We start from the raw sequence: 18,977 nt of genomic DNA, 5'->3' as shown, positions 1-18,977 counted from the left end.
CACACACGCTCGCGTGTCCCACAAATGTCACAACGTGGCGAACGACGCAAAAGTGTACCGAAGAGTGGTCAGTTTATGGGAAGCGCTGTCGTAAACAGCACACCCTTGGCGAAGACGGTGAAGAAGGCGAAGCACGACGCCACCGCACTGCAAGTCCATTCCGCCTTCGCGGCCGTCTTCCTCAGCACACTGATTCCGTGAGGCGTTTCCGTCGCTCTGTCCCTCTCGCACTCATGGGGCGTCCCGTGTGGGTGCGAGGGAGACAGAGCGCCGAAAGCGACTCCCGGAATCAGTGTGCTGGGCGTGTGCGCGGGGAGTCGAGCAAGGTGCGCACGGCCGGCGTGACGGCCCGCCGTGCTCTGAGACGCCTCTAATTCGTGTAACTTTACTGCGCCTTGGCCGACCGGACGGACGGACGGCGAGGTTTGAACGTTAACAAGAGCGCGGCGGTGGGTGTGAACCAGAGTGAACCAGTGTGCACGCGCGTGCAGCGAAACGGCCATGGAGCGGCCCCGTCGCTGTTTTCTGTTTTACTACTCGTTGTTGCTGGAATTGGCCTCGGCGCGTCTCTATGGCGCAGCGCGTTCGACACGCTCGATGCGTCGGCGTGTACGCCGAAAGTAAAAATTAGAGACGGACAGTCTTTGAACCCGGGACCGAATTACGGTGCACGACATGGCTGCTTAGCGTGTGCTTCACGTCACACTCGAGTGTTGGATCGTTGGAACCCGCGCGGTGAAAGTCGTCGAAAGTGTCCTATCGGTTCGCCTGCCGCGTCGCGGAGTAAATATTTTCTTCGCAGTGAGATTGAGCGACAAAAGAACTGTTCAGAATCATGGCGCTGGCCAGTCGCCGCGCCTGATGATCGTTTCATCGCTCTGCCTCTGTCGCACTCATGGGGCGTCCCGCAGGGATGCGAGAGAGACAGAGCGACGAGACGATCCCAACTACTTCGGAATCAGGCGGCACACAGTGGGCCAGAAGACCGGTGGAGGCGGACAAAACTCTAGACGCGTTTTGAGCTCCAGAGTCGCTAAACAAGACTCAAACCGAACGTGTGACCCCACCAATGGATTCCTCGTTCGGAGAGCAATCCATTGGTGGGGTCACACGTTCGGTTCGAGTCCCATTCAGACACTCTGGAGCTCAAAACGCGTCTAGAGCTTTGTCCGCCTCCGCGCCGGTCTTCTGGCCCACTGTGCGGCAGCGCCGCCAGCCGGCACGGTGGCTCCCTGGGTGGGATTCGGCGCGATATTCAAAACGCCATTATGAGTTATGGGGTGCGGAGAGGCGGCCGAGGCGACTCGCGGCGTGGCGTGGCGTAGCGCGGCGTGGCGTGGCGTGGCGTGGCGTGGCGTGGCGTGGCGTGGCGTGGTGTGGCGTGGCGTGGCGTGGCGTGGCGTGCCGTGGCGTGGCGTGGCTTGGCGTGGCGTGCCGCGAGGCCTCCAAGAATCCAATCCCCTGCCGTCCTCTCCGAAGGTGCCGCCGCTGCTGGCCGTTCGCGGAGAGCGCGCCGCGCCGCGCCGTCGGCCCGCTGGCCAGGACCTCTCATCGGATCTCGTCACATAATTGAAACAAAAGAATCCCGTCCCGTCGGCTCTAAAATAGCGTCCGCGGCAATTTAGAAGTGGCTCCAAAAAAAATATGAAAAGTGTGGAAATTAAGCCGCGGCCACGGGACTCGAACCCCAGCGCGGATCGCGGGGTACTCTCTCTCTCTCTCTCTCTCTCTCTCTCTCTCTCTCTCTCTCTCTCTCTCTCTCTCTCTCTCTCGCCCCGCGGTGTGATTGGCACGGCGCCCCGAAACGCGACGCCGTGGCGGATCGCGTCTTCCATTCATTCACTCATGCTTTGGTTCATTCACCACTCGGCCCGCTCGGCCCCATTCAAGCCGTCCGCCCGTCCCTTCGCTCGACGTCCATGACGTCCATGACGTCCAACACGGCGCCGTCGGTAGAGCACCGCCGCGCCGTGCCTCGCCGTGCCTTGCCCGCGGCGACGTCCGTCTCCTCGAGATCTCGCCCGAGGCGGCGGCGGAGAGCGCGGCGGCGGCGCGGAGAGGCGTGTGGGAAAACAATACTCACGTCAGGCCAGTCGTGTTGTACCACTTGTTGCAATTCACACCCAATTGAATCTAAAAAAAAAGAAAAAAAAAGTTACATGTTGATGGATGGCCGCCTCTTTTTCCCGTTCCTTCGTTCAGTCATTCATTCCGTCAACCATCCCATTCATTCGCGCCGCGGTGCTGCAAACGTGGTTTCGTCGCTATGTCTCTCTCGCACTCAGAGAGAGAGAGAGAGAGAGAGAGAGAGCATAGTGTTGCGCCTATGTTTTCATCCCGCTGTCGTTAGGGACGGCGGTGTGGCGGCTTGCACGGTAGCCCTCGGGTATTGGTTTAATTGAGCTTAATTCTTGATTTAATCGCGCTGCGGCTGCCTCGGCCCTCTCATTCTCTCATCCCCTCGACGAGGGCGTCACTGTCTCGCGAATGCTATCGTGCGAAGCGAGAAGCGCGAAGCAGGAAAAACAGGGAAATGGCAGAGTAGAAACGCAAATCGGTAATCGCGGTCATGCGGCGAGGACGTGCGCGTCGACGGCGTGGAGTTGTACGTCCACGTCGCGGGGGTGCAATTCGACGCATCTAGGTCGTGGAGGTGCCCGTCGACGTCGGGTATGTTGCCATCGACAGCGTAGAGGTGCCCGTCGACGTCGTGGAGGTTGCCGTCGACGTCGTGGAGGTTGCCGTCCACGTCGTGGAGGTGCCCGTCGACGTCCTGGAGGTGCCCGTCGACGTCGGGTATACTCTGACCAGAAAACGAAGAGCTGAGTTCTCGCGGTTTATGGCATCTACCGCCTTGGATAGCATTGCAGGTAGCCCTCGACCGCGAGGACCCAGGGCTCTTCGTTTTCTGGTCAGAGTATAGGTCGCCATCGACGTCGTGGAGGTTGCCGTCGACGTCGTGGAGGTGCCCGTCGACGTCGCGGGGGTGTCGATGATCAAGTTGTCGATCGCGGTGTCACGCGTAAGCTGTTGTACCAACCGCGATGTTTCACGGGGAAAGGCTTGAGTCGAAAATACAATGCCAGCTGGAACGATATCTGGAATCTCCTTCCGCGGAGTAACCTCTGCAGCGCTATTGGTGCGGCAGGTCGAAGGGGCAGCAGGGCGTCATCGAGACTCGGATTGGAGAAGGCGGCGCCGCGGCCCGCAGGAGAGCGGAGGGGGAACCACACTCGGAAAACAGACCCGTCATCGCCGCGCCACTGTCGGGAATTCGTTATTTGCTGTCGTTAGCCGGCCATTGATTCGATTCCAATCTAATTGGCGGCGATGAGACGTGAGCGGGCTGGTTCCGGGCGGTGCTCACCTCGCCTTGTCTCTCTCTCTCTCTCTCTCTCTCTCTCTCTCTCTCTCTCTCTCTCTCTCTCTCTCTCTCGCACTCGTGGGGCACCGCGTAGTGTGTGCGAGAGAGAAGGAGAGCAGTTCGGAGCAGCCTGCCGGGTGGGCGTGGGACGAGCGGCGAGAACGAAAGCACAACCAGTGTGCCAACACTACCAACAGCGCGCAGTGCCTCGCTGAAACTTTCCCATCCGCGATAGATCGGAGAAATAAATCAGTCGAATTAGAAACCAACCGAGTACAGTTTTGCTGTTTCCTTGGCGTGCTCCTCGATTTCCTCACAGTGCCGTGTCGTGCATGAAGGGTCTAGGACAGCCGACCACACTCTCACTGACCACGTCCCCCACTCACCACTGACAAGTGACCACTTCGCACTCTGACCCCACATACATACTGGCCACACTCTGACCCCTAAACACTGACCACAATAAAAAAAATCGAAAAAGCAAATATTTATTCAAATTCAGGGTTCAAGTTCAGGGTTGCGCTCCATCACAGGTTTCCGGCGATGTTGTGGCCGATGGCCTTCAGGAACTCCAGCATTTTCTCCGTCCTCCTTGTACTGGTCGTAGCGCTCCATGACACGTCTGATGCGGGCGTCCATCAGCACGTACTGGTTGCGCTTCTTCTTTTCAGGCGACCGTCCGCTGCCCAGCCGCTCAATGTCCCGCTCCACCTCCATGACCTCTGACTGCAGCTGGTCAAGGGCAAAGTAGAGGGTGGGGTGCGCCTTGCCCATGATGGTGTTCAGCCTGCGATGCCACGCCTCGACGCTGTTTGTTGTCCTAAATTGTTAAAAAAGTGGTGGCAATCTAATATGGGTTCACTGTGCAGTCGTGGTCAATATGTTTCAGGGGTCATTTTGTACCTGGGTCAGTTTAATTGTGGTCACTTGCCCGGATACCGTGCATGAAGTGGTCGCCGAAGTGTCGTCGCGTTGTCGGTCTCTGTCCCCGTCAGGGGACGTCCCAAAGGGTGCGAGAGAGAAGGAGCGACGAGACGATGGCTGGACCAGAGCCTTCATCACGGCCAGTCCGACGCCGAGCAAAGCAAAGGCAACGCGAAGCAACGCGAAGCGCGCTTTCTAATGGTCTTGCAAAGTTGAGGGTGAGGGGAGGGGGGTTGGCGGGGAGGTTGGAGGCGGGAGAGGGTTGGCGGGGAGGTTCGCGGGGAGGTCGGCGGGGCACAGCGGCGCGCAGCAGCGCCGGCCGTCTGGTACTCTGGTAGCAAGGCGGTAGCGGCACAGCGGTACCTCCGGCCGTGGCGGCGGTGTCCGGGCGGCGCGTGTGGTCCGCCGCGGTCAGCCGGCCCAGCTCATAAAGCACAAAGTGATGGCCCTAGCACCGCCCCAAACAGCCGCCCCGCCGCGCCCCGCCCCAAACGGACAGAGACAGAGCGCATTCCCCGAAGCGTGAATTGCAAGTCGCTGTGTGGCGTCGCCGTTGCGCCGTCGTGGCGGTGTACAGTGTACTGGCAAGGCTGCGCCGCCGCGGCTAGCAAGGATAGTTTCTCCGGGATTGTTTTTCTTTTTTCTGCAGTGTAGGCCTAAGTGTGATTTTTGCCGCGTTTTTTTCTTTCTAAATCCGGTAGTGACTGTCGGACTTGATGCAGTGCTGCGGCGCCGTGCGGCACGCTTTCGCGGCCCGCTGGACAAGTCCCCGTGCCTCGCGAATGGCCGCCTCGGCCGGCCGAACGGTGCTGCAGGCTGGCTCCGAAAAGTCCCGCGTCTGTTTTTCTTTCTAACCGAAAGGGTGACTGTCGGAGAGCAGTGCGCGGCGGTGGGGGGCACCGCTTTCCCCGGCAGTCCCTGGACAAAGGCCCCGTGGCCCCTTCCGCGAAAATGGCCGCCTGGCCCGGGCCCGGGGAACGGTGCTGCAGCCCGCGGCCCCCTCCGACCCTCCCCGCGTCTGCCCCGCACCGCCCCGCGCCGCCCCCGCGCCCCGTGCCGCCCCGCGCCGCCCCGCGCCGCCCGCGCCGCCCCGTGCGCGCGGCCCCCCCGCGCCGCCCCGCGCCGCCCCGCGCCGCCCCGCGCCGCCGCCCGCCCCGCGCCGCCCCGCGCCGCCCCGCGCCGCCCCGCGCCGCCCCGCGCCGCCCCGCGCCGCCCCGCGCCGCCCCGCGCCGCCCCGCGCCGCCCCCCGCGCCGCCCCGCGCCGCCCCGCGCCGCCCCGCGCCGCCCCGCGCACCGATTCCGAGTGGGAGGTCTCTCTCTCGCACTCGTGGGGCGGCCCGTGGGGGTGCGAGAGAGACCGCACCGTTCGGAATCACAGTGCCGCGTCGCCCCACCAGTCGCCCCGCCACCCCCAGCCCCAGCCCGCGGCCACGCGGAGACCTCGACGCGCTGCGGCACGAGAGCTCCACGTCGTCGGCTGGGGAGTGGAGGAGGGGAGGGTAGGCCTGCCGGGTTAGCCAAGCAGAAACCACCCCACTGCCTCATCCCCTGCGTCGCGTCGCGGGAGGGGACGCCGAAGCGCGAAGATGGAGTCGCGAGGCGCGGGGTCCGCGGCGGGGGGTGCGGCCGGCTGCGGCGGTACAGTCCCTCGCAAAAGCCAAGCGTCCGTGCTATACTCTGACCAGAAAACGAAGGGCCCTGAGTTCTCGCGGTTTATGGCATCTGCCGCCTTGGCTAGCATTGCAGGTAGCCCTCGACCGCGAGAACCCAGGGCTCTTCGTTTTCTGGTCAGAGTATAGTATTCTCCTTTGCGACCCGCGGATTGATTCCACGCAGTGTCTCGTCGCTCTGTCTCTCTCGCGCCCTCACGGGCCGCGCCACGAGTGCGAGGGAGACGGAGCGCGGTGCCGCTGCGCGACACGGATACAGCGCGTCGATCCGCGGCGCTGCAGCAGGCCGCGCAGGCCGTGGCGGAATAAGCCATGGATAACTACAAAATGCGGGGAATCTCTCCTCTCTCTCCACTTTCGTGTCTCATTCCCGGCAGAACAAATGGGCCGAGCGGACTGCCGGAAGATTAATGAAGGGCTGGAGTGGGAGGTCCTCGTCGTGGCCGCGCTGCAGTGTGCCGGCCGCGCTGGTCGTCTTCCATTAGTGCCCCTCGAGCGATGACATCTCGACGCCGCATCGTCGCGCCGCCGTCGCCCGTTGACAGCCCAGTCGTGCCGCCCGACCTGACACCTTATTTCCGGATTCGGATTCAGATTCGCGCCTTTGGTTCCGCTCAGCCCCGCCGCACTTTATTTCCCAGATTCAGATTCGCATTTTTTCGATGTGTTGGTTGGTAGGCTACCGCCCGGACCTGACACTCCGGATTCAGATTCTGGTTGGAATATTTAGTAGATTTTGGCCGGTCATCTTACTTCTGGATTCTGATTCAGATTCGATTTTTAATTTGCTGTGTCCGCCTGGCCCGGACACGTCTTATTTCCGGATTCAGATTCTCATTTTGGATTGGTTGGTTCCGGCGCGACCCGTCCGTCAACGCCCCGCGCCCCTCCCCGTCGCCACGCCGCCGCCGGCGTCCTGACCCGTTGTCCGACTGCAATGGGCTCAAGTGCTCCGTCGCTCTGTCTCCCTCGCACCCATGGGACTGCATGGGACGCGTCGCGAGTGCGAGAGAGACAGAGCGACCGACTCCGCGGCGGTGCTTCTCTTCTGCGAAGCGAGGCGGCGAGGCTCGGCCTTTGGGCACGGCGCGCCGCGGCGCCGCACAAGTTGAGATTGATTAGCTGGAGCCTCACGCCCCGGCCGCTCGGCCGCCTTATCCGGTGTCATGGCGCTTCTCGGGAACGGGGCGCAATGCGATTGCGTGGCCGTGGGCGTAGCGTTCTCCATCCTCAGCCCGGGGATCCGAGTTCAAATACCCCGAATTCGGGCTTCGTAGCGTAGGGGTGGGGTGGGGTCAGTTGACGAGACAGGGGTTGAAAATGGGACACACTATTTTCTGGGTGAGTCTGCGCAAGTAGTATGGACCACCAGTGGGTGGACCACCCCTGAAATTCTTCTGAATGATCGGCTCGAGCCAAGGTACTCCAGGTTTCGATGCCACCGATCATATAGAAGAGTTTTAGGGGCGGTCCACGTTACCCACTGGTGGTTCATATTACCCGCTTTCACGGTATTTATCGTTTTAAAACGTCATCTATGTATTCATATTAATACAGCACGACATTTATACTGTTCAACTCTGTCCGTAGTCGGCCAGAAACAGTGAGTTCCATTTTCAACCCCTTGTCCCATTACCTCAGTTGACTGGCGCTCGTGCATGAAAGTGTATACACGCACGGTATAGCCCGCAATTTTCATGTTCACTCCGTTTAAATCTTTCAAAAATTTGGTACTTTACGGTGCTGGACTGTTTGTTGTTCGTTCGCTCGGCAAGATGGCGCGCGAGTCGCTGCAGTGCTTCCCGCGCTGTGCCAGTTAGGGGGAGGCTTCGCGGCCGCGGCGCACAGCGCGTTTGTCGCGGGGAGGGGAGGGAGGGGGAGGGGGGAGGCAGCGTGAACCGAAAGGGGGACGCCGCCGTGCCGCGTCGCGGTGTCGCGGTGCCGCGCTCCGTGTGCCGCTATACGCGCCATCACGTTGCTTTGCGTTGCTGCGCGTTGCTGCGCGTTGCTGCGCGTTGCTGGCCGCGCCGCTCCACGGCCGCCATATTGCAAGCGCGGCACGCGCACCGCGGCCCGGGGGCCACGGCCAGCGGCACACTGGTCCCGAGAGTCGTTTTCGTCGCTCTGTCTCTCTCGCACCTACAGTCCCCGCACCATGAGTGCGAGAGAGACAGACCGACTCTGGGAATCAGTCGGCGCTGCTACGGCCAGCGGCCCACGCCCCAGGGGCCCCGCAGGGGGCGAACGGGCGAACCAAGCCCGGGAGGCAATTTTTAGCGGCGGAGAGAAAAATAAAATGAAGTCGGCACTTTGTTTTTTGTTTTTGTGTTCGGCCGCCGCCCCCCAGTCGAGTTGTGCGTGCGTCACGTGACGCTGCGCGTGTGTTTTGGCCACAGCCGCGCTGCTACAAACTAGTTCCCGGCTGTAAAGTGACTGCACACTCCCCGCACTCCGCACCGCTTTTGCTCGCTTTTCCGTCTCGTGCAACAACGGGCCGCGGGGACCACGGACCACACACGCGGCCCGCCTTCTCGCTGGTCCCCGCACAGTGGGCCAGAAGACCGGTGGAGGCGGCCAAAACTCTAGACGCGTTTTGAGCTCCAGAGTCGCTAATGGGCCTCGAATCGAACATGTGACCCCACCAATGGATTGCTCGCCGAAAGAGGAATTCATTGGTGGGGTCACACGTTCGATTCAAGTCCCATATAGTGACTCTGGAGCTCAAAACGCGTCTAGAGTTTTGGCCGCCTCCACCGGTCTGCTGGCCCACTGTGCCCCGTCCCCGACTGCGCGTCACCTCACTGTGAAAGAAAGTTTCGGTCGTCAATCGATGTCATAATTTGAATGCTGACCTTGTTTTCAAGAACACTGAAAATTGGAGGGTGTGTAGTGGATTTGGAGGAAATCGCGCACCGTGCTCTAACTATTTTTGTTTCTTGTTGCAGGCCCCAGCAGCGGCGAGGAGTCCGAGACGGAGTCCGAGCCCGGCATCCCCCTCAAGAGGAAGCAGCGGCGCTCCAGGACCACCTTCAGCGGGGAGCAGCTGGAGGAGCTGGAGCGCGCCTTCCAGCGCACGCAGTACCCCGACGTCTACACCAGGGAGGAGCTCGCGCAGAAGTGAGTCTAAACTGATACTGTGACCAGAAATCGAAGAGCCCTTTGGGTTCTCGCGGTCGAGGGCTACCTACAATGCTAGCCAAGGCGGCAAATACCATAAACCGCGAGAACTCAAGGCTCTTTGTTTTCTGGTCAGAGCATAGAGCTGCAATCAAAGAAACACTTATTTTTTAAAAAAAAAAAAAATGAGAACATCAAAGGCCAAAATTTAAAACAATCAGTAATACAAAAAAAAAGAGTCATCGAAATTTCTTGAAGTTTATCGAAATTCGTCAAAATCCATTATTGAAATTGGAAATCTGATACCCGCAAGCTTAAACCCTTATGAATCATACTCAGCGCATCTAAGGTCCAAACTGTTATTTCGTTTGCTATGTGAAGAATCAGTTCGTAAATTACGAAGTAAGCTCATGATCGTTGTCAAGCTTATGCTCAAAACTTTGTTTGTACTTAGCTGGGGATTGTTGTCAAGTGCCCGGTCGTGACCAACCAGCTTGTACCGGAATTTCGATTGCAGCTATCGAATCCGAGAATGTTTCTGGAACAAATAATGCTTATTTTATCTTCCGGGCAATATTTCATCACCACAATTTCGAAAAAAAAAAAAAAATCAAAAATACGTATGTCATATTTCAGCAAGTGCTATATGTCCAAGTCATGTTCGTAGCGTTCACGAACTATTCGCGAACCCCATTGTGGGATGACCTGAAGCCGCTCTGTCTCCCTCGCACGCAGTTCGGCACTAACTCTCTGTCCTCGTCGTTGCCAGGACCAAGCTGACGGAGGCCCGCGTGCAAGTGTGGTTTAGCAACCGGCGGGCGCGGCTGCGCAAGCAGTTTCAATCCAGAATTTTTCAACAATTTAATGCTATGTCATTTTCCGGGCAATTTCCTGCGCCGAAAGTTCGAAAAAAAACACTCCTTTCAATTCCAGCGTGAGCCCAAAGTGTGCGCCCCGAACAATTGGAAATCCCCAGATGACCTAAACCGCCGTTTCCCCCAGGGGCATGATTTGAACCTCGTGGGCCGGGAAAGCTGACGGGGGCCGCGTGAAATTGGGTTTGGGCGGGGCGGTCGCAGCATCTAAATGCAGCCCAATTTCCCCCATGCCCCAACCCCTTCCGCGCCGCAGAAACGCCCGTCCAGTAATTCCCGGGGGGTACAGTGCAGGCCCAAAATGATCCGCCAAAACTTCGGACGGCCTTTTGGGGCATGGCCAGGGGCCTGGCGGCCGGCCTTTGCATTTTGGGAGGGATTCGGAAATTTAGGGCACCTTTTCATGTGAAGCTAAGCACGAATAAACGGCCCGCCGAACAACGGGCCCCAAAACCGTCCGCGCCGAATTCGTGACAGTGCCGTGGCGGCCTGGCCAGGGCCGGCAGTCGTGGGGTGGAGGCGAGGGGGCGGCCGGTTGGGCCACTCACGGGGCCGCCGCCGGCAATTGCCAATGGCGAGAGAGTGGGGGAGAGTGGCGGGGGACCCGGGCCGAAGGGGGGAGGGGAAAGGGAGGGGGCTGGGCCTGGGCCCTTTGGGCTGTGGGGCCGCCGGGAACCAAGGGACCAGGGAACCGAGGACCAAGGGAGTGAAGGGGACCTGCGGCCAAGGGACAGGGAACAGGGACCAAAGACCAGGGACCAAAGACCAGGGACTAAAGACCAAACCGGGGAACAGGGACCAAAGACCAGGGAATTAAGACCAAACCAGCGGGAATAGGGACCAAAGATCAAAGACCAGGGAGACAGAGGCCAAAGCCCCAAAAGACCGAAGACCAGGGAACAGGAACCATAGTGGTGATCAGATACCAAGAACCAGGGATGACCGGGGAAGACCAAGGGCCAGGGACCGAAGAGGGAAGACCAGGTACCAGGACCATAGTGCTGCCAAGTAGATGATAGTTCCCTCCCTCGATGCAACAGTGTTGAAAGGGTTGTCAATCTCAGTCTGACTACTATAGCCAACATCTCGGCTCCGCTGTCGAGAAGTTGCCGAGTAGGTAGACTGAGGTTGGCAACCGTTTCGACACTGCTACATGTGAGATTTTTCGCCTATGTAGGCAACAGCACTGCATAGGACGAAGGTTTAGGGACCAAGGACCAGGGAAAACCACAGACCAGGGGCCAAGGGCCAGATTTTAAGGACCAGCCAAGACCACGAACCAGAGCAAAGGCCAGGGACAAACCGACCAAGCAGGGGCCGAGGAAAAGGGACCAAGGAAGACCGCGGACCACTCTCAGACCGTCAGGGACCAAGATGACTCACGTGACCCACGGAGGGCCAGGGCCCCGCGGGGAGTTGAACCCGGGGCTCTGAACTGTCGGCGCGGGCCTCTAAATGCCGTCATCGCCGCCCTGGCCGCGGGGCCCAGGGGCTCCCTATCGCCCGCCGCCCTGACACCCCGAGGACGTCGATAGCATCACGACGACGCCTCTCTTTCTCTCTCTCTCTCTCTCTCTCTCTCTCTCTCTCTCTCTCTCTCTCTCTCTCTCTCTCTCTCTCTCTCTCTCTCTCTCTCTCTCTCGGCCCGTTGAACGATGAACGGTGCCTCGCATTAGCATATTCCTGCGCTACCCTGCCAGGCCTCTCTAGCCGCGCCGGCAGGCTGACTCCGAACAGCACAGTCAGGCCTTTCTCTCTCGCGCCACTGCGAAACGCCCTATGAGCGCGAGTGAGACAGAGCGACCAAGCGAGGCGCGGCGCTAGCAGTGTGGTCGTAGGGCCGCGGCGTAAGGATGAAATACCGCCGTCGGGACACTTCGACAGGAGAGTCATTCTTTGAAAAATACAAACAACAACAGCAAAACCATTAGTCCTTCTCCGTGACAAGCCGCCGTTGCTGTTGTTGGTTGTTGTCGTTGGCGCAAAGTGAAAATGGCGCGCCGGAGCTGAAACACTGCGACGTTAAAGCCCGAGTTGAACACGTATTATCCCTGACATGTCTGCAGCACTCGTCATGCCGAGTGCCGCGGCTACACTGAAAACGCGACAGCCAGGCAGACGGACGGACGGACGGACGGATGGACAGACAGACAGACAGACAGACAGACGGACAGACAGACAGACTGACTGACTGACTGACTGACTGACTGACAGACAGCTGGACAGACAGACAGACAGACAGACAGACAGACAGACAGACAGACAGACGGACAGACAGACAGACAGACAGACAGACAGACAGACAGACAGACTGACAGACAGCTGGACAGACAGACAGACAGACAGACAGACAGACAGACAGACAGACGGACAGACAGACAGACGGACAGACAGCCGGACAGCCAGGCGGGCAAGCTCACGCCGGCCACCTCGATGCTCATGAAAAGGGGGCGTTCCTTCAATAACGCTTATATTAAAGACCGCGTCCTGCCGCGATAAACATCACCTACATGAGGGAGCGGGGGAAGGGAAGGGGGGGGAGTGCGTGCGAAGGAGGAGACAGCAGCGAGAGGTGATCGTCGGTCAATCAAAGTGCAAGCGAGATGAGCCGTCGCGAGCGAGAGAGAGAAAGGGAGAGGCGGGGAGAGGAGGCGGAGGAGAGAGAGATAGGAGAATAGTGCTCCAGGGAGGAATTACACCCGATGAAGAGATAAAGCTGCCGGGGCTGGCCGCAGGACTGACAGTGACAGCCTCTCTCTGTCTCTGTCGCTCTCATTAGTGGCAGGGCGTGCCGCGCGGCGTAAGTCACGTGGCCGCGGCGCACGCGCGTGCGTTTGGACAGGCCGTGTCGTACATTGACGGTGTTTTGAGGCGCTCAGCGGGGCATAGCGGGGCCTACACTCTCGAAACAGCCGCCGCCCGTTCCGAAAAACGTTTATTTAATCTTACTGTGTTTCGGCCGGCAACGGGGAAAGAGTGGGCAGCTGTGGGCAGCGCTCTGGTATTCCCGGCAACGGGCTGTGGTTTTTCGCGGCGCCCGTTCCGAAAAACGGAGCAGTTTCACTCCCTTCGTGTTGTTTTCGCGGACCCTGGGGCCGCGGGGCAGCGTGGTTTCCTCCGGCGCCGGTTTCGCCGCGCCGCGCGATTGGGGGTTCCGCTGTCTTGTCGCCCGGGGGCTGATGCAGAGGGGCGAGAGAGGCGGCGCAAAACCGCCCCCCTTCCCGTCGCTCGCCTGACGGCACTTGACGCCCGGGCTGGCCGGCGCGGCGAGCGCGGCGTCGTGTACCTTCCGAGCGCGGGGTTTGCCCCGGCCGGCCCCAGCCGCGCGTCGTTGGAAGAAGGGCGGCCTATCTCGGTAGCATCGCGAGGCTGCCTGAGGCTGCGAGGGCAGCAGAGGCGACAACCGCCGGCTGCCATCGCTCCCTGCACGCCCGACTTGGCGATACCGGGGCTCGCGCGCGGGCCTCCGCCTTCTGTCTTTCCAGGATCGGGTGTTTCCCAGCCGGCCCGGAAACACAGCGTCCTGACATTGTCGGTGATGGACGCTGATGGCGGCCATCGGTTTAGGAGCGATCAGAAGGCTGCCGCTGAGGCTAGCTCCGCGCTGAAAAGGGGGCTTTCAGCCCTTTAGCGGCCTGCCCTGCCGGTGCCCTGCCCGCCCCGCAGCCTCCAGCTAGCCGGGGATCTCGCCCCGCGGGCCTCCGCCATTTCTGTCATTTCCAGGATCGGGCTGCTTTCCAGCAGCAGCGGTCCTGGAGAAGGCAGCCGTCGTCCGTAACATTGGTCGGTTTGGCTAACGATGGCGTGGGTGGCGGTCCAGTGGTTCAGAGCGGTTCAGAGCGCAGTGGCGTCGCCTCCAGAGCCAGTCTGAGGGAGGGACGAAGTAGCTCTCTGGCCGACTTACAGGGGTGAAGAGTGGCTTTCTGCCTAACTTTCAGGTCGGCTATCTAGGCCAATGAGGGGTTTACTGTCCTTCAGCCCCCTCTGGCTCTGTGGTCGCATGAACGCATCCCTTCGCTTACTCCTACACTGACATGAGAATTTCGACCAATGGAAAGACAGCACCGCCATGGCGGTTGGCGGACCCACACGGCCCGCCGACGCAGGCCGTGGCTGCGATACATACAGTACGGTACGCCGTATTGACGCGGGCAGCCCCAGTCCCCCGGCCCCGGAGGCCTGCCGCCCCGGCCGCCCCGCCGCGCCGCCAGACCAGTCCGGACTGACCATCTCGGGAGATTACTACTTGTCCCGAACACAAAGCTGACACCCGACACCTTCGCCTTTTACATTCGGTCCACATTCATATTTGGATTCCGATTCCCACGAGAACGGCAATGTCGGCGGTGTCTGTGTTGTTCGTTCGGCGGCGTGCTCGAAAAACAACAACAACAATTTTGACTAGACTTATCGCTCGCTATGCCTCATATGTGGGCAACGTGGGAACGCGGAGCGGGAAGTGGCGATATGCGGGAGGAGCGCTAGGCTCGCTTCGCTCGCTCAGTTTTGCTTCGTTCCAGCGGCCGGCTCCAGAACCCTTCCCGCTTTCGGATCGATACTCCGATTCCAGTGCCCCATCGCGCGGCCGCATCGCTGACGCTGCGCCACGCTACGCGCCGCCACCTCGTTCATGGCGGGGCGCTGAATGGGCCGCGCCTTGCCGGCCGAACACGTGCGGGCGTAGCGGTGCGGCCGTGTAGCGCCCGGGGCGGACAAGACCGACGAGACGCTGCCCTGCAGACTGATGCCGACAGTCGCCCTGTCTCTCTCGCACCCACACGGCACGCCCCGTGAGTGCGAGAGAGACAGAGCGACGAAAACGACCCGCGGAATCAGTGTGCTGGCGGCAAGTTCGGAGGATGCAGGCGCACGCGCCGCGTCCCGCACGTGTCGCGCCGACCGGTTCCCGGATGACTCATTTCCCGGCGCGGTTCCCCGAGACTCTAACCGCTTCTTTTTCCCTCGCAGGCCACACCGCGTCCTGGGTGCAGCAGACGGCCGCCGCCGCCGCCGGGTACTCGTCGGCGCTCACCAACTACCAGACGTCCACCAGCCCGCCGTCGTACGGACACTCGTCGCCGGGCGGCCACCACACCCCCGGCATGGCGGACCACCCCTCCGGCATCTCGCCCACCTCCACGGCGGCCACCGTCACGTCCACGGCGTCGGCGGCGGCCGTGGCGGCGGCGTCCGGGCTGGCCGGCGTGGCCGGCTACTCGGGCTACCACCCCCAGGCGCCGCCGCCCGTCCCGGCCCACTGCGGCGTCGGCCCCGCCGGCCTCGGCGTCCCCGGCGGGCTCGGCGTCGGCCCCGGCCTCGGGCCCGGCCTCGGCGCGCACCACCAGCCGTCGGCGTGGACGCGGCCGCACTCGCAGAGCGGCGCGGCCAAGCCGGGCGACGTCAACAGCTGGCCCGACAACTACAGGTAAGCACTCATTACCGATTTACATCCCCCTTTCCAATTTTTTCCGCCCGGCGACCGACGTGTGACATAACTAGGATCGTAACGGGTCACGACTAAACGGTCCGGGTCGAGGTGGGGCGGGGCGGGGCGGGGTGCGTCGAATACCGACGCCCGCTAACGCCGTGACGGGCCGAGGGAGGCGGCCAGGACGCGGCCAGGACCGCCGGCCGCCTCCGCGAGCGGACTTAAGGGGGCAGTCTCGTCCCTGTACCCTTTTTTAGGGGGTTTTCCCCCCCTTTGATGACGAGATTTTTAAATTACCTCTTGGCAACGGCAACCCCTGAAGAACGGATTTTCACTTTCAGAAATTTTTGTTTCTCAGTTGAACGTCCCCAGCCGCCTGTAGACAGCCGCGGACAGCCAAATCACCCCGGCATGGGCCCCCCTGGCATTTTCCCCCTCGTGGGCCACTCACGTCCACGGCTCGCGGCGGCCGTGGCGGCGGCGTCCGGGCTGGCCGGGGCGCTACTCGGGCGTAACCCCCAGGCCGCCGCCCGCCGGCCACTGCGGCGTTGGCCCCCCGGCCGGCGTCCGGCGGTCGGCGTGGTCCGCTCAGGGCTCCTTGTCGCCACCACCAGCCGCGGCTGGATGCGCCGCACTCAGAGGCCAACCGGGCGACGAACACTGGCCGCACTACAGGTAAGTTTACCGTTTATCCCTTAATTTTTTCCGCCCCTGTCCCAAACTGTGACAAAAGAATATATCGGGTTACGACTAAACGGTCGTAGGAATTCGGGTCTTCTTGGTTTCCGTTTGTCTCGAAAGCCTTAACCTGACGGCCAGGGAGGCGGCCAGGACGCGGCCAGACCGGGTGCCGCCCCGCGCTTAAATTAAATCCACTTGACGGCGCCATTGTCGCCTTGCTTTGGAGTCGCTGCAGACCGAGAGACCTTTTCGTCGCTCTGTCTCTCTCGCACTCATGGGGCGTCCCGTACAGGTGCGAGAGAGACAGAGCGACGAAAGCGACTCTCGGCATCGGTCCACTGCGGACAATGGCGCCGTCGATCAAGTGGATCAAGTGTCGATGAAGACCGGGGCGGAGCGAGCGCGGGAGCCACCCCGATTCAATTGTCCGGCCGGCGGAGCGGAGCAGCGCCAGTTTTACGCCTGAATTATGGGAACGGCGCCTCTGCCGCGGAGACAATGCATTGTATGCTAAGCACACGGCGACGCGGCGCGACGCGGTCCAGCGGGCTCAAACGGCAGTGTCGTCGCTCCGTCTCTCTCGCACTCGTGGCGCGTCCCGCGGCGCGGAGAGGCGCGAGAGTGACAGCGCGACGGCACCGCTCTGCACCGGGAATCCCGGGCGGCGGCGGACCGGCGCGAGAAAGCTCGCCGCCGTGGCGGGGCGTGGCGGCGGGGGCGTACCTCTGGGGCGTGACGAAGGCGGGGCGGGGCGGGGCGGGGCGGGGCCGAGGAGCGGAGGGGCGGGGCGAAGCGCGGCGTGACCCACAGCCACGCACACCGCGCCGAGTTGGTTAGCATATTTGAAAAATGTTCGATCCATCGATGATTAGAGACTGCTGCTATGATCACGGCCGCGCCGGAACTCTACAATCCGCGTGCGTGTGTGCGTGAAACGAGGGGGTTGCCCGCCCGACGCCGTGCCCGTCGGCGAGCCTGTTGGCGCGCCCTGAGTTGTGGCGTCGCGGCGCGTCGCGGTGTCGCGAGGCCCTCGGCGAGGCTGGCTGAATGAAGCGGGATGAAAATAATGAATGAAATCCGGCGACAGGACCCACAGGACCGGCCGGCATAAATCGCCCGGCAGCATCATCGCCCTCGTCCTCATCCTCCTCCGCCTGATAAATAAGCGGCCCGGTCGGCCTTTGTCGGCGCGGCCCGCGGCAGGCTGATTCCGAGACTCGTTCTCGTCGCTCTGTCTCTCTCGCACCTATACGGGACGCCCCGTGAGTGCGAGAGAGACAGAGCGGCGGGAACGACTTGCGGCTCGCCTCGGCCCGACCGGTCATTCCGCGCCGCGCCGCCACCAAGCTGCCCGCCGCCCAGGCCGTTCCGCGCCGCCGACTACTTGTTGACGCTATTGATGATGTCGTCGGTGCCCGCTGCGTGCCGCCAGTGTACCGCCGCGCCGCCGCGCCGCGGGGCCGCGGTGATTGTGCTCGCCGCGTGGTTACGCGGGGCGCCGGCGTCGCCACCCGCGGCGCGGCGCGGCACGGCACGGACGGCACGGCACGGCACGGCACGGCTGGCACGGCAAGGCCCGCCACCCGCAGAGACACGCTCGGCGCCCTTCACCCGCAATCACAGAGGCGAAGCGGAACGGGCCGACGTGTGCGGGATGCCATGCCGACTGATTCCCAACAGCGCCCCGTCTCTCTCGCACTCGCGGCGCCCGGCCGTGCTAGAGGGGTGCGAGAGAGACAGAGCGCGCTGTTCGAAATCGGCGCAGCAGGGGGATGCAGCAGCAGCGGCATGATCATCATGGCCACCTCCAAAGTGGATGAAGTCGACCTTTCCTTTCCCTTCTTCTTTCCGCGGCGGCACGGCACGGCACGGCACGGCACGGCACGGCAGGGAATGCGCGGCTAGACTCCGCCCCGTCACGGCGGCGCGGCGCGGCACGGCTCGGCGAGGAGGCGGATATGCAGCGGCCAGTCGCGGCGGTAATTTGCTATTCACCTTGGTGGCGCTGCAGGCTGCGGGATTGCTGCAGGCCCGCCGTGGAAGGCGGGGCGGGGCGGGGCGGGGCGGGGCGGGGCGGGGCGGGGCCACGCCGCCGGGCTCGCGGATGCGGACCGCTCTCGTTGCTTCATTACCCCGCGATGGGAGGTTCCCTTCCCGGGAAGCGCGGCGGCGCTCTGCTCTGTCTCTCTCGCACCCCCTCGCGACGCCCCGCGAGTGCGAGAGAGACAGAGCGACGAAGGCGGGGATGGCTGCGGCGCTCTTTCCGAGAGAGCGATGACGGCTCGCTTCGTTTCCCAGTGCGGTGCCGCGTGCGGGGCGGGTAGAGACCCGGGCGGGCCGGGCTGAGCCCCTGCAGCGTAGGCCGTCCCGTCGAGCGCGGCTGCCGCCCGGTCACAAAGAAAGCCTACCCGCCAGGCGCTCGGCCCGGAGTCCGACGTCCGGCGGCCCGGCGGTTACGGAGGAACCCGGAAACAAAAGCAAGCGCACTCCGAGCCGCATTTGAACCGCAATCCGGCGCTCCGTTTCCGGGCACGCGCGGCGCGGTGCCGCGCGCTATTGCGGTTCGGCCTATCCCTTACGTAAAACGGCACGCCGATTCGCCGCGGCCCTGTCGCCGATCGTCTGGCGCAGCGAGAGCCGAGGCGGCGGGGTTTATGTTTCGTTATTTCGTAAGGGTTCTGATGTGATCCGGGATAGCACACTGCTAAAACTCGCTCGACTGTTCGCCACCACAACTTCTCTAACGCTGTTGTTTCTCTGCTTGCAGCTTGTTCCCCAGTGGTGCGTCGCCCTACTCCGCCAACCTCACGCCCCACTCGCCGTCCGAGGCCAAGTCCGGCTACCCGTACTTCGGCCAGCTCAGCTCCATGGAGGCCGGCATGGTGTGCGGGCGCGTCCACTGACAACACCATCTGGAC

At 62.1% G+C, this 18,977-nt stretch overlaps 1 protein-coding gene across 1 annotated transcript; it reads left to right on the top strand.

The window, feature by feature from the left end:
- The first annotated feature begins 7,733 nt into the window (after positions 1–7,733).
- LOC117654380 (paired box protein Pax-3-like) lies at positions 7,734–18,962 on the top strand. Its single transcript, XM_034400983.1, has 4 exons — positions 7,734–7,773; positions 8,904–9,075; positions 9,845–9,958; positions 18,827–18,962. The coding sequence occupies exons 1-4, from the start codon at positions 7,734–7,736 to the stop codon at positions 18,960–18,962; spliced, it is 462 nt and encodes a 153-aa protein (XP_034256874.1).
- The last annotated feature ends 15 nt before the right edge of the window (positions 18,963–18,977 follow it).

This window comes from Thrips palmi, unplaced genomic scaffold, assembly GCF_012932325.1.
Source record: "Thrips palmi isolate BJ-2018 unplaced genomic scaffold, TpBJ-2018v1 HiC_scaffold_10, whole genome shotgun sequence".
Taxonomy (NCBI): domain Eukaryota; kingdom Metazoa; phylum Arthropoda; class Insecta; order Thysanoptera; family Thripidae; genus Thrips; species Thrips palmi.
This window is presented reverse-complemented; position numbering and strand designations above follow the sequence as displayed.